Below are 15,803 nucleotides of genomic sequence, written 5' to 3' on the forward strand. Positions count from 1 at the left end.
TTTTGTTATTTTTAGATAGACTTCACCAAAACAATGGTGCATGTATCCTGAGGTTAATGTCTGAGCCAGATGTGGATATGAGCATCATTAAGGGTGGAAAATGCAGGATATCCAGGTAGGTCAGCTGAGAAAGTGTTTGCGCTGGAGCTGGAAATCACATCTCAAGACTTCCTCAGACACCCAAAAAGAAGAGAATGCATGCAAAACAAAGTGCTGGACAAAGGCTCTCCATAACTTTAAGTAAAGAGAATTACTTTCAACATATGTTAAGATGCTGTAGCCAGATGTTGGTGCTGGTGCGAACACAAAAGGGTGCCATCACCTTCTCTTTCAGGTGGGTTGGAGGTCTGTTATTGAAGAACACATCAAGCTGCAAAAGGATCCTCTTGTTTCATGGACCTGTATTCAAATACACAGTAAATAGGAAGATCGATTACAGTCAATGTCCGGAGGGGGGCAGCAATGCGCACAGAGCGCTTTAATGTCAACACAATTTCACCAGACGAAGAATGCCATCTGTCAAACGTTTGCTAGCAGGCTAAAGCTAACCACTGTATTTACTGTAGCTTCAATGTTGTCATTCGTGTGGACCGCTTAGTGGTGACCATAATGGAGCTGGTGTGGTAAGTAATATTTTCGCTGTGAACATTTCGACAATGTCATATCGATTTAGTGACAGTTCGGGCAATTCAACCAACCTACATTAACTTTACGCTAGCTAATGTTAGCTAACAAGCTAGTCGGCGTCCCTAGAGTTGTGTTGTGACTGTTAGCAAGCTATGCTAACCAAACTAACGTTAGCTGCTCGTATGATAAACGTGCGCTGAACGGGAGCATCATGTTGCTGCTGTTGTAGCTGTTAATGAACTAAAGAAAATCATTGATACGTGCCTCAGGACGCTATCCTAATTTATGTTTTAAATGCTAAATGTTAACGTCAAGATTACGTTAACGTTAGCTTGTATTTTGAAGGTTGAAACGGGAAGTTATGTACGCTACCTGACTTGATGCTCTGTAGCGACAAATAGAGTCCTTAGATTTGTTACTCCGTAATGTCGAATAGCCGTATTAAAACGTTTAAATAAGTCACTGTAAATAGCTGGGTAATTTGATAGTACTACCACTTAAAACAACCTGTAATTCTAACATGCATGACACAGTTTAATTGCGTGGATTTTAACTCTCACCGCCCACCTTGTTAGGTAATATACCTGTTAAACTGTTCGCTAACTCAATTAGCTAACCAGCCAATCACGTGGTAGCAAATCTAGGCATGTAGACATGGTCAAGACGACCAGCTGAAGCTCAAACTGAGCATCAAAATAAGGAAGAAAGGTGATTTAAGTGACTTTGAACATGGCATGGTTGTTGGTGCTAGACGGGCTGTTCTGTCAGAAATTGCTGATCTACTGTGATTTTCACACACAACCATCTCTAGGGTTTACAGAGGATGGTCTGAAAAAGAGAAAATATCCAGTGAGCGGCAGTTCTCTGGGTGAAAATGCCTTGTTGATGCCAGAGGTCAGAGGAGAATGGCCAGACTGGTTCAAGATGATAGAAAGGCAACAGTAACTCAAATAACCACTGGTTACAACCAAGGTCTGCAGAAGACCATCTCTGAACCAACAACACATCCAACCTTGAAGCAGATGGGCTACAGCAGCAGAAGACCACACCAGGTGCCACTCCTGTCAGCTAACAACAGGAAACTGAGGCTGCAATTCACACAGGCTCACCAAAATGAAACAATACAAGATTGGAAAAATGTTGCCTGGTCTGATGAGTCTCGATTTCTGCTGCGACAAACAAAAAGCATGGATCCATCCTGCCTTGTATCAACGGTTCAGGCTGGTGGTGGTGGTGTAATGGTGTGGGGGATATTTTCTTGGCACACTTTGGCCCCTTAGCGCCAACTGAGCATTGTTTAAACACAACAGCCTACCTGACCTACCTGGCAGATTGCAACCAGCTGAAACTTCTGGTTAGGATTCCTTCAGTGGTCAATGTTTAGGAGGTTTTTACCAGGAGCTGAGTTATCCTCAGAGGTCTTTTCCTCCCCAAAACAAAATGACCAGTGATTAAAAATACTGAAAATAGCATTGTCATGTTACAAATTAGTGTTTCTCATACCTTGTTTGGCACGGTGCAGACAACGTGCTTGCAAAGCACCTGCAAATATGTGCTCACCTTATTCATGATTTAAACATTTAGGAATGTTGTACCCTGAGCTGAATTAGCTAAGGAAGCCTCTTCCTCTCCAAAAAGAACAGACCTGTATAAAGCAGTTGCACATTACAAATTAGTGTTTCTCCAACGTTGTTTGGTGTCGGAGACGGGTTGCTAACCTCGAACCTGCTAATCTGTGCTCACCTTTTATCTCTGATAACTTAAGATCCAGATGTTTAGGAGGTTTTTATCAGGGGCTGCGTTATCCTCAGGGGTCTCTTCTCCTCCAAAACAAACAGACCTGGTTATTTAAGATGATAAAAAACAATGAATAAAGCAGTTTCTCATTTAAAAAATCAGTGTTTTTCTGACGCTCTTGTTGCGGAAAGGCTACTAACTACAAAGGCTGACGCAAAAATGTTAATGGTCCTACTTGTTCTGGGCTACTGTAGAAACATGGCGATCTCTAGTTGTGGACCCACTCCTGATGTCGATAGATTGGCATTCTAAGGTAACAAAAACACAGTGATTCTTATTTTCGGGTTATTATGCACTAAAGAAAACATATTTATCATATCATATTCCATTTCTGCCAATATATCCCCCCTTAAATCCTACACACTGGACCTTTAATTATTCTTCTAAGCAAGATGAGTTGAGACCAGACCAGAAATAGAGAATGGCTCTTGTAGTTTATTTTTTACAGTGAACCTTTCAAATGGAGTCGCCAGCTTCTAAATATTCATTTCATGTCAAAGTCATCGCTTTTACGCAGACTTAGACTCAGCAGTGGTGTATTTTGGAAAACAGAAAAGAATGCCACTGCACCTGAGTCATCCATTACTCAGAGTAATGGTCATTTATAATGTGCACTACCCTACAACAGCAACTTGGAGACACTAATTACGTTCTTCTGTCTGGCATGTCAGAAGAAATGTAAGTCTGTTCCAGTATAAAAGCAGTGCAGAACCAGTTGTGAATGTTTGGGTATAACACAGGCCCTCTAATATATTTTTCTCCTTTTAATTTAAGGGAGGACCCTCCAGTCCCTGAGGCTCCTTTCTTTACCAGAGACCTCTATGACAAATACTCACTTGCTCCTAATATCAGAGAACTATGGGCCTCTCTCCAAAGGTATGTCAGTAAATAAAAGATCAGTTCGGGTGCATTTGTGCTGTGTTTTTAAAGGCTAACTACTGAGTATTTGTCTGACATGTTTTCCCCCCTCACTTTCTTCTCCTTCCTCCAGTCCTGTAGAGAACATAAAACAGGGCTGTGATGTTGGGGCTGCAAAAGCCTCCTGCCCTCCCTCCACAAAAGAAACTGCAGACTTTAAAGACAACAGTTGCATCAGCAAGGACGAGTCCTGTTGGGACAGCTGTGATAGTGATGATCCGAGTGCAGACAATGCTGCTGGAGGTGCAGAGGAATGTAAGAGTACAAAAAGATCAAGAGTAAATCTGAAGCAGGTTGACGATGTGGCAAGTGCTGCTTATCCTGAACCCAGACTGCCTTACCCGTGTATGTCCAGCCTGTCCAGCAAAGACCAGCAGACGTATCTTGGCATTTTGATGAGCAAGAAACCAAGGGATCCTCCACAGGTACCATATTCTCTCTTTAATGGTATTTTAATCCTGCCGGTCCTTGTTGCATTGCGTCTTCAGTAACCCGATGTAATATTTTAGAACTTACAGGCACGAGTAAACAATGAAGTGATGCAGTTCACGAGGTACCTGCAAGATGTGGCCAAAATATGTGCTGATGACTACAACTTCATATCACAGGGAGCTATGCAATATTCAGAGGTACTGATGCTGCAAGGATTTCACCTGTCATCAGTTCTTTGAGATGTGTTTTCATAGGTGTTAAAACGTAGAGCCGTTTTTTTGTGTTTCAGGAGTTCTTTAGAGCATGTTTGGAGCACATTAAAACATTTTCTGAGATCTACCAGATCCATGAGATGACAAGTTTGACAGGGGGAATATTCAACCCAGGGCTGACGCTGACCTTTGAGAAACAGCTGCTCATCATGGTAATGTACTTTTGAAGTGCTAATATCACACAGGAGTAGTTCCAGTCCCAGAGATGTAGGATTAGCACATCATATATATGTTCTTCATAAATCCCATTGTCCAGTTTTCTATTCAACCTTTACAACCTTTGAAGTGTTGAATTGCAGAATCAGTCTTTTTGCTGTTGATTCACTTCCTCTATTTCCATATTTGTACCCTTTATTTCTCCAGGGCAATGTGGATATTACCCTCCACAAGATAGCGCCTGCTGATGCACAGCTTGCATCGGATTATCAGAGTGTTTCATCAGAGAATCCTCCAGCTAAAAAAGCCAAGGACATGCACGCTGTAAGCAATTGTCTCGCTTTTTTAATTACTCCAATAAAGTAAGTCACAAAGATGTTTTACTGCTAGAATGGGATTCATGACCGCAGGTTCTATTGTAACTCCATTTGGGCTCTTGCAGTTTTCACAAGAAGACACCAGAGGGTGTTCATGTCTTGCTCAGCAAAACCAGTGCTAATTGTGTTTCTGAAAGATGCCAGGTCACACACAGTACTGTCAAAGGCTAGTTCATTGTGGACAGTGACCTGTGTGTGTTTGACTGATACAGTAGATGTTCTGGTAGTGTGACCTGGTTGTGTTTGTCTCCACAGGCAGTCAGCAGTGACAGTAATGCCAAGAGCCTGTGTGCACGGTATGAGCCTCACGTGTGTCTGACTCGAGATGCTCTGGTCAGGCTGCTGGACAACCATGGCCCTGACTTTGGAGAGCAGTGGGAGCTTCCTGTTCTGGTCGAATTAAACCCAGGAAAAGGTACAGCAAATATCATTTGGACACTCAGGCTGTTTTGGTGTGAGTTGGTTTTAAAAGGGCCGATTTAGGCTTTACTTGCAGTGGGTAAAAATGTTTAAGAACAATTCTCTTTCCTTTTTGTATTGTTGTTCACTTTCAGCTGTCAAAATATGGCAAAAATGCCTCTAAATAATCACCCTGTTTTATCCATTTAAAGCAAGATATTAGAATACATCTCTGTGTTCTGAATACTATACATGTAGTAATCTACATCTTAACAACAAAATGTAGACAAATTTTTTAAATGTGCCAATGTGCTGAGTTAAATAATGACCTGCTTTTTTAATAATAATGTAGTTTGCAATGTGTATATACGAGAAATTGCTAAAAAAAAAAAAAAAAACCCTACACCAGGAGTTCAGTGTAATTTTTTATGATTGAGTGATGCTTAGAATTTTTATATTTCTTCTCAATAAGTGATTTTGAATTTTCAGGGCATGAATAAAAAATGTACCCATGTGGGTTTAGCTTGCTGAATAGCAATTACATCGGAAAGGAGAGGATTTGTACTTGAGTTTGACATGTTCCAAAAGTTTTTAATACGTTCAGGACATTTTAGGACACTGTCTGTTACTTACTTTTGACCCTTAAGTACTGAGTCCTTGGTACATTTGCACATGGACTCATTTATTCATTCATATTCACATATGAGCATTCATATCTATTGATAGATAGACTGTTTATTGATAGACTCTTCACTCTTTCACTCATTCAGAGATCCAGTGCAGATATCTAGGGCCAGCTGTTCTGTGCTTTACTTTATCTTTATTTATTAGATTAATATGGGTTTTATGCAGTTTTGTCTTGTCTTGTCTTGTCTCGTCTCATCTTAAAATATAGGGATCTATATATACCAAACAAGGTTGCTAACAATCCCTGTAAAAACAAACCAAAAAAAAAAAAAAATTGATTCACATTGGCCGTACATTTAAAGTGGCAGTGTAAGATTTTCCATGGCAGTCACCTGATTCTGTCTTTGAGAGTTGGGACATTTTTAGTCATTTTTGTGAAAGAAATGCAGAATGCAGCAGTTAGGAAATCTGAGATAAATCACAGCGTGTATTGACATTGAATGGCCTCATGGTGGCACTGTTTCACACATCCTTTAATTCATATGTCTAACAGGCAGCAGTCAGAAGAAGACTGTGTACATAGACTCACCCCTTCTGAGGACTGAAATGACAGTTAGAGAGAGGAGTCACATCTACCATGAGGAGAGTTTGAAGCTTTCCATCAACAAGAATGGAAGCAGAAATGTGTTCCATTTAATGACAGAGCTTCCTGTAGATGAGCAGCAAAACTCGCCGGTATGTAATTGCAGAAACAGACGTGGTCCTGTGGATAATATTTTGTTTGTGGTCTTACTTCATCAGGACAATGAGTCTTTGTTTTCTGTTTCTAAATCAGTTAAAACGGGAGAGCTCACAAAGAAAGTTGGAGCCTTTTGAAGACACTGGTCTCGACTTTGAGGTGGACCTCACTGACCTGGAGACTTTTGGAGAGACATGTAGTAAAAGTAAAAAACCTTCTCAGGCTTTATGTAAAACTAGAAGGTCTAGTGAGCATCTTGTAAACACTAGCAGCAGTTCACAAGAAGAGGTGAGCACCTCACTGACAGATGCACATGATGCTGTAGCAGAGGAGACAAAGGCCATTGCACCAAAAACTGAACAGAGTGACGAAGACATACCTTTTCTAGGAGACTCAGATGAGGAAAAGCTGGTCATTGATGACTCTCCGGCCAAAACACCTAAAAAACCACTTAAGCCTAACACCACACAACGCTCTACAGACGCCCAGACACCTGTAAATCCAGAGTTATCTTCCCCTCAAAAAGTCACAAAGCAGAGGCGACAGTCCAAAAGAGCAAAGGTATCTGGCGACCAGCTGGGTGACATCCTGGCTATGCAGACAGCCATGTTCAGCTCTGCCAGTGACACAGCCAAATGCTCCACCACATCCCAGGAGACCAGTTCACCCATGCGAGGTACAGGACCCTCAGGTCACTCCCATCCAGTGTCTCTGGTTAAGCCCTGTGTGTCCTCATATTTGGAGAGAAGCCAGAACCAGACTGGAGAGACCTGCGCTGTTGCTCATGAATCTGCACCAGTGGTCAATGTTACTACTACAGAGCACAAAAGTTAGTGTCAACTTGATTTTCATTCTGTGGATTTGAGTTGTGTCTACGTGCTTGATAACCATAGTATATTATGTACCCTCATACAGAAATACTGTCACAGCACCTGCAGGCTGGTGTGGAAGATGAACAAGATTACAAAGCTCCAGAGGAAGGCAACCTGCTCTACAAGCTCTACAGTCTGCAGGATGTGTTGATCATGGTGCGCAGCTCTGTCTCACTGACCCATACAGGAAGAGTAGGCCCGAACAACCACAATGAGGTACACATCTGCACACATCCTCCAGAATTTCATAATGTAATGTCATATATTGAAGTATGAAAGTAACAGCCTTATTTCTGTCCATTGTTTTCTACCCCAACAGTTTGTGCCAGTGCATGTCTTACCCAAGCTGGAGTACCAGTTGAGTTATGGGGTTGAGTGCCTAAGCAGTAGTGAGGCTTGCCAGCTATGGACAGAGACATTGCTCCACTCCAGCACTGTATCCTACATCGGTAAAACTTTCATCACTTTGACCTTCCATCCTTTCAAAATTCAGTGGAAATGAAGACCGTAATGTTCCTAAAATGTTATCAGTTTTTGTGTAATGCGGAGTCCCCTTAGTCTTTAATTTTTCAACACAGTTGCCAAGGAAATAGTCAAAGTAATATTTATGTGGATAAAAAGAGAGAATTTTCTCTTCCCCCTCCCTGAGAGGGTTCAGTAGAGTCCACATGGCAAATCCTCCCACAAACCAATGGAATAGTCTTCAGATGACTCACCATCCTGCTGTGACTGTGTTGTGATTAAGTTTACTTTGTTGCCATAACTACAGCCACAGTTGATTGTGGGGAATTACAATGAATGCAGTGTGCAGAGCTCAGCTAAATGTTGTTTTGAGCTTCCCTTAATTGAATTCCCTTTAATGCATATTTGCGACTTACACATGCTGCTTACTTGTACCTCAAGATTCAGGGAAAGCCTCCGCCCTTTTTCTGTGCTAGGTGCGTTGATTTGTTGACTCGTGTGGGCGTTGGCTGGGAATGCACGTCATCAAAAAGCAGTCTCTAAATTATACCCCTCTCCAGTTTCTTGGTGTAGATGACATGCAGGGCAGGATCATAAGCATCACTGCCCACACAATGTGCTTGTGTGCTGGTTCCTTACATCCAGCTTCACTATGAATAGTTTTGCCAAAAAGTGGGTGTAACTCTGTGTCAGGCATCTGAGACTTTAGATGTTTTGAAAGAGGATGTTTGAGTTTGAAAAATGTCTGATATGTCTGTCTCAGTAGGATGAGAAAAGAAAATAGCCAGTGAGAAAACAGTGATAACATTCAAGCTATAGAATGTTATCACTGTATATAGAATATCTCCCACTTAATAACATTATGCAACAGGCAGCTGATAAAAGACTTCCTTCTTTGCTCAGTGGTTCGTAGTTCATCATGTGGTTTATCATGTGGCAGTCCCCCATTGTGTATTTATGGCTGTGGCTGCAGGCGCTAAAACAGTCTATAATTGAAGGAAGGCACTGTTGAAATAAGCTGGCATTACATGCTGGAGTGGGAGGCATGAAAGGAGACAGGACCAACAAGCATTTCTTACCACCCACTCAAGCTTGTAACAATGCTGGCAAATCAACACAGACTAATTACTTTGTAAGCACCAGGAATGGCACTGATGATGAAGTGAAGCTCTTGATGTGCACGCTCATTAGCTCTTGTTCTTCTCTCAGTGTATCGCTCACCCTCCTGTTCTGTCTCTGTAGCTCACATCAATGCGCACACATCAAAAGTAGCTCTGCTGCGGAAGCTGCGTGGCGACTGGAAACAGAACATCTCCTGTGGGTTCAAGTGAGTGTCATTACAACAGATGTGTGCAGATGATTAGGATTAACCTCATCACCCCCTGTGTGATTATATAATTTAATGTGTTGTCGTCTTGAGAGTCAGTCCGTTTATCAATAATGCGAGCCTTTCCATCAGTGCTTGCTGTCATCGCCTCTGGTTTTGTCATCAAATTCTTGTTGAAAAATAGATTCTTGCTAACGTAGACGGACTGGAACGTGGTGATATATCTTTTCCATCCACAGGCCATCCAAGTCACTGAATATACTGCACCACCTACTGAAAAAGCTAACTGGGTAAGTTGTTGAGGACATTCATTATCCTAGTTTTGTTTGTAGATTATAAGTGCTGAGCTCCCCCACCCTTATTTCTCCCTTTCATTGCGAATGTATTATCTCGTAAGACTGTTGACAACAAAATAATGTTTGCAGAAAGAATCATAAAGCGGCTGGCAGTTTTTAATTCATTGGTCCTAATGTGAACACAACATATTTCATGTGCAAAAACTGTACATGTTTAGATGAATGTGGTTTGAATGAATGTACAATCTGGAATTCGAAAAGGGCTGGATCTTTTTTCTTAAAGGGAAACACACCCATTTTTCAGAATGTTATTTCTATGGTCTAAAGCAGTGATTCCCAACTGGTGGGTCACGGTCCAAAAGTGGGTCACTGGTTCATTCTGAATGGATGGCAAGTGACTTAAACATGTCAAGTTTGTAAAAAAAACACACTTAATTTTTATGTACAGTGAATTACTTTGAAGTGTTGTTTCCCGCTGTAGAGTGAGTGACTGACAGCTGGACACTGGACAGCTGCTTAAAAGAGACAGCAAACTAGCTCAATGACATGGCCAAATACAAGTATGACGCTGAATATATTAAACTGTGTGGACCTTGAACTAATGACTAAGGACAAATCTGGACCCTGAAGCCCAAACTATTGAATACAACTTGATGCTATGTCCTTTAGTCACTTAGATATGACTGCAGCTTTCAGCCAGGAGAAGATGTCATCAGGTAGTGTCCAACTGTCATTGGGCGTTTCGACCCTCAACCACAATGCCCTCCAGTTGGCGGGTCGGCAGTGATGGCCAGTCACTGCCCATCTTCTCCTGGCCCCCAGCTTAACTCCTCCCGCCTATTCCATCACCGGCAAGAGGCTCTCTCTGCTGCCTCCCCCAACCTACGGACAGCTGTCTTCCTCTGCCTTCCTGCTATCCCCAGAGCTGTGAGCATCTTCCACACGGACTGTCCAGGAAAGCCCCCGCACCTGACCTCAACTGGGAATAGCCAGGCTTGCCATCCTTTGTCCCTGCATTGTTGGATCAGGTCCTGGTACTTTGTGGCTTTTCTCTCCGAGGCCTCAACACACCCGTCTTCCCAAGGGACCGTCACTTCGATCAGGATGATCTTCCTGGCCTCCTCACACCATATAACTATGTCAGGCCTCAGGGAGGTTTGGACGACCCGGGGAAAATAGTAGTAAAAATGGACAACTCTCTCCCAAATCCACAACTAAAGTGCTTAAGCTCAAATTTATGATGCAATCAAATATAAAGTTTGGAGCTGCTCCGAAGACAGTGAATTGGGAAAGATATTACAGGGTGGGGCGGGGGCTCTGAGTATATGTGCACGTTACTGTCTCACAGCTGAGAACACTACAGTAGAATAAAGGTCATTTGAGTATACAAAAAGAGATCAGACAAAGTGCATTTTAGCGCTCTGGGGCAGCTTTTTGTATTTGTTTTCAGTGTGAGTGAAGCATTTGCTCACTGCTTGCTAACTGCCTCGTGTTTATCTACTCCATGTGCCTTACGTTTTTACAGGAACACCCTGAAGTTGAAAGGCAGGTTAAAAACATTTACTCAGAGCAGAAAAAGAACCTGACATTGGCCTTTTTCCCATTATCCAATCAGATGGATTAGAAGGCAGGCAACAACAACAAGTTAATGGTGCACTGTACATGGTTCGTATTGCGCTAACTGTAGCTTGTTTTAATGCTGTCCTAGGCAAGCTGCAAGACATATCTGAACAAACCGTAGCCTCAGTTATTTTTAATGTTATCAACCATAATTAGGCTCAATGATCAACTGTCAAACTGTCCCCGACTCATCCTGAAATAAGCCTTGGGCTGACCATCATCCAAGCGAAGCTCCTGGACTTGCTGGTCCCTGGGAATTCTCCTCTTTCTGTGGATCTCATGTACCCACACGGATCTCTGTTTCCCTGTGTCCAACAAACTATTTAGGAACAGCATCTGCCTGTCAATTTTTATGCAGATTTTTAAGGTATCTGTGAGCCTGCTTCTCAGCGGTTAAGCTAAGGACATGAGAGTTGCCTAGCAACAATTTAAAGAAAGACGCAACAAGCTGCAAAAAGCACTGTCTGATCAGGGCAGGCTGTAACAAAAAAAAAATTTTTATAGGTTGCAAAATGCGCTCTGTCTGATCGGGGCCTCAGGGTCCCATTTATTGTCTGGAGCAGCTCCAGACTTTATACTTGATGACATCACAAGTTTGATACTCACTGCTCTGGTTTCTGGCTTTGAGAGAGAGTAGCTCATGTTCGCAAATATCAGTTGAACTTTCCTGGGCCATGGAAATAACATTCTTGAATTCTTAATTTAGGTGTTCCCCTTTAAACTCTGTTGTTTAGTTAGGAAACATCTGCTGATGAGTTGTCTGAGCACATCTGACTTCATGCTCTGTGTAAGATGATAAAATAATTGTACAATCATGTCTGACAGCCTCTGGCATGTTTGTGTTGGAAAGTTACACAATCGATTACTCAACGACAGACTATACATGTGTCACCTTCTGCTTTCTTAAGGCTCTGTTCACCTCTGTACCACTCATTTGGCAGAAAACCCCTCAGAATGCTTCAACATGTTTCAGTGTGTGGGTTTTGACTTCAACACACCCTCACTGACTTCATTTGGTTTTGTAGGTTAGAAGAAGGACAGTACCTGATTGCGCACAAGGCAGGGGAACCATTTGTGACCTTATTAAAAGCAGCTAATGGGAAAGTGAGTCGAGGGGCATACAACCTGCAGCAGGTCCACAGCTCCGTCCCAAAGCCCCCAGCCTCCGGCCTCGTGCCCTGGATACCTGTTGATCCAGCCGTGTGCCTGCCCTTCCACAAGAAACACGGCCGTGTCCCCTGCACGTTCCCACCACAACCCTACATTAAGGTGTGTACATGGTTTACGTCAAATGTGTTGATAGATGGCGCTGTGAAAATAAAATAATAGCACTTGAGGTCATGACCAAACAAGAATTAGTAATGACATGAAAGGTTGTTGAAACGATTAGAGTAGTTTTTATTGGTTAACACCCAGGAAGTCCACACCCACGTCCACAGGGATTCCCAAAAAGCCCAGATAAATGAAATGCAGTCTCCCTCATAGTTGTGGTGAGTGGAAAGCCTTCGGCCATTTTTTATATCAGACAGGCTGAACCAGCACACTGCCGCATAGTTTTCCTGAATAAGTCCAAAACTAACAAAAGGGACAAAAGAGAGCATGGCAATATCAGCAACAGCTCAGCAGGGTGAGCAGTGTAGACTCTGAGACATTCATCAGATGCCTGTCGTAAATTCCTCACAGCGAAGACATTAACACTTCTTACAACTTGTCAAACAGCAGAGAAAAAAACAACTCTTAAGTTTTCAACTGAGCATTTGCATTGTCAATGTTTGCCACTGATGTTTGTGCTTCTGAAAATGACAAGTAAACAAATGATTTGACAGTGTAATGCATGATGCTGCTTGAATTTAGCCCCAGTTATTTAAAGACACAGTCTTTTTACCTTCCTTTATCCTAGCAGACAGCGAAAGATGGGTCAGCGCAGTCCAACAGCCATGGAGCCGGGCAGTCAGAAAACAACTCGAATGCAGGAGGCAACAAGAAGAAGAAGCAGCAAAAGAAACGCGCAGCCAGGCGTCGCAAATATATTAAAACGTTAATTCAGAAATCCATTTAAAATCCAATATCATATGATTTAATGTCATGTCATTTCATATCAGGTCAGTCAGATGAAGAATACATTATGACCTGTGAAGACTGAAGCACTTTGACAGTATCAAAATCTGTGTCTTATATTTGTGTTTTGTTCAGAGATTTTTTTGCATCTATTTTTTTAATTGTAATTTTTTTTGTAAAACAAAAAAAAAACAACAACAGATGAACAATAAACTTTGTCTACATATTTATATGGGAGTGTTTTTACTGTCTACACCTTTGTTTATTTGCACTCTTGAAAATCTCCTGAAGGCACCAATGCTCCAGTGACTCTGAATTGTGTGTGTGTGTGTGTGTGTGTGTGTGTGTGTGTGTGAGAGAATCTTACTGAAGCTTTAAAACTCTGAGCTTCCAGTGGCTTCTGGTTGAGCAGGGTGGAGTCGTGAGTGCATGGAAAGGGGAGGGCGTCTGAGTCAGGGGAGGTGAAAGGGGAAGCTTTTTCTGTGTCAAAAAAGTTAAACCTTCACACCCTTCCACTGAAACACCTCCTGGAAGTATCTCTGCATCTCAACTTTTTCAACAAAGGTAAGTACGGTTATACATTTTGATGTCAACTAATTGAATGTGTAGCCAAGATTATCTTTACACAGCAAGGTTTAGGGGAATTTTCCAACTTGCAGTCATGAAATATGCTTTCCACAGTTTCCATTCAGTTTGTGTATAAATGTTTTGTTCCTTGAGTGAAGTAAGAATGAATTCCTGCCCTCCAGTGCGAGCTCTCTAAACCTGTTTTCTTGCATGTGAATGTGCTCAGTAGTTTTACCAGACTTAAGTACAGTAGCACTTTTTCCAGGGTGTGTCTCTTTGGGGTTGCTGTAAAGGATGTGTGTCAGACTGAACAAGGATTTGAAAGTTAGTGAGTTGTCCGTAGTATATATATAGATTGTTACTGTGAGTGTGGTAAAGCAGTGCAAACAAATGAACAACTATTGATAAATGGATGAAGTCTCAGTTACTTGTGTGACTCAGTTGTACCAGAAACAGGGACTTGGATGAATTAAGTCTCTCTGTCTCTGTTCAGAATGCATTAGTGGCTCAAGTGATTTATGTCTAGATGCAAAACAAACATGACCCATTGCATTCAGCTCAGACAAGTCAGTGATAGGATTACAATGAGATTTTGTCACAAGATTGTATAGCGCTGATAGTTTTGTCACCTTTTCCAGAACAGGCAACATGGCTTTGGTTCACGAGTTTCTGGGACAGCTGAGCATCAACATGGGGGTAATGTCACACATCTCTTCTTGCTCTCTTTCATACAATTCACACTGTACCTTAAATACACAGATATTTTCAGGATGGAATTTTATCTCATTCTAATCTGCTTTGTGTCTTTAAAGAATGAACCCACATTCCCCACTGTGGTACCCGCTATGGACTTCGACCCCGACAGAGATGCTGCCAGAATAGATACTGCCATCAAAACCAAAGGCAAGATGCAGTACTATACATGATGCTAAAAAAGAAATAGAAAAATCAGTGCTTGGTTCTGCAACTTCTCTCTACAGATGAGTAGCTGGTATTTGTGAGTCAGCACCGTGGCTTAAAACGTTTTGACCAGGCTGGGAACACCTCCAAGTCTGTGCCTCAGTGCTGGCAGAGCTCCGTTCTGGCCACTGACTCGGAGCTATTGGCAACGGTCTGACCGCTAACTCTTAAACAGTCCCACCATTTTGTTGTTATGAAGAATGTGTTCTATCTGGAGTTATGTTTCCTCTCATGTAAAGGAAGAAAATACCTTGTGACCGTGTCATGTGTTAATACACATGAGCTTTGCTGCCAGGCCTTCCTATATTTGTGTGTATTGTTCAAAGGACAGCAAAGTACACACATTAGATATTTAAATGACTTCAGAGGGTTCGTGGTTCGAGCCCCGGGTGGGGGATTCAAACCCAAGGGTGTGGGAGCCCTTCTGTGCAGAGTTTGTATGTTCACCCGTGTCAGTGTGGGTTTCCTCCAGGTACTCTGGCTTCCTCCCACAGTCCAAAGCATAGGCATTTCTAGCTCCTTTTTGGGGGTGCTGAAGCACCCCTAAATTGAATCTCAGCACCCCTGAAATTTGAGAGATTTTTTTTTATTTTATTTTATTTTTACTGTATGTCCTTTTTTTAACAAGCTAGAAAAGTGTCAAAACCATACAGTACTTGGTTGAAATGTAATATTTTAACAACAAAAATACTCCGACCTGAGCTCTGAGCGCTCTATCTGCACAGAGGAATGCGCTGCCTTCCAGGGTGGGTGATATGCAGTAGCAGTGAAAGTACCTGGCTGAAACCAGGATATGTGGCACATTTCTTAACTACTACCACTCAATACCAACACATTATTATCATTAGCAGTCCTCATTTTTGCTGCATTTAATCGTAGGTCACTGTTTATGTTGTTAGGTAGGAGTTAGCTGACGTTTTTTCTAGCTAGGAAACGGTACAGGTGGTCAGTACCACTGTCCTCTGTTTGAATTGGAATGAGAGAAGCTAGCTGTTGTGTCATGTGCATGTGTTAATATTAAAGCCAAGGTGCTACTGACTAGCTAACTGACTGGATGCCCATTAACATTATAACTCCTATTGTGACAAGAAGGGAAAAGGCAGAGACTAACATTGAAAAAGTCGATTACTGTTAATGTGTTAATGTTACATGTTGTGCATTTCATTTCAAATAAAAGTCCAAAAAATAAGTCCAAGGTCCATTTTTGGTATTTTTGGTACTCACTATAGGCGGCTGGTATACTCCAGAAACATACATACTGTTCATGTGTATGTTGAGGAGCTGCTGTATCAAAATG

General features: G+C 42.0%; 2 protein-coding genes across 2 annotated transcripts in view; both read left to right on the top strand.

The window, feature by feature from the left end:
- Positions 1-485: 485 nt before the first annotated feature.
- On the top strand, positions 486-13,219 carry ice2 (interactor of little elongator complex ELL subunit 2). Its single transcript, XM_050073978.1, has 15 exons — positions 486-623; positions 3,199-3,300; positions 3,416-3,767; positions 3,852-3,971; positions 4,064-4,198; positions 4,410-4,526; positions 4,835-4,994; positions 6,159-6,340; positions 6,441-7,173; positions 7,260-7,432; positions 7,536-7,665; positions 8,921-9,005; positions 9,245-9,295; positions 11,947-12,190; positions 12,822-13,219. Exons 1-15 carry the CDS (start codon positions 610-612, stop codon positions 12,978-12,980), a joined length of 2,757 nt encoding a protein of 918 aa, XP_049929935.1. The 5' UTR covers positions 486-609; the 3' UTR covers positions 12,981-13,219.
- A 177-nt stretch (positions 13,220-13,396) lies between these two features.
- LOC126408480 (annexin A2-like) overlaps positions 13,397-15,803 on the top strand; it is a 5,988-nt gene continuing 3,581 nt past the window's right edge. Inside the window, exons 1-3 of the mRNA XM_050074041.1 lie at positions 13,397-13,543; positions 14,185-14,242; positions 14,359-14,449. Of these exons, the coding sequence (XP_049929998.1) occupies positions 14,195-14,242; positions 14,359-14,449 (139 nt within the window). The 5' untranslated portion in view covers positions 13,397-13,543; positions 14,185-14,194. The remainder of the gene's footprint in view (positions 13,544-14,184; positions 14,243-14,358; positions 14,450-15,803) is intronic.

Source organism: Epinephelus moara, chromosome 20 (assembly GCF_006386435.1).
Source record: "Epinephelus moara isolate mb chromosome 20, YSFRI_EMoa_1.0, whole genome shotgun sequence".
NCBI lineage: Eukaryota > Metazoa > Chordata > Actinopteri > Perciformes > Serranidae > Epinephelus > Epinephelus moara.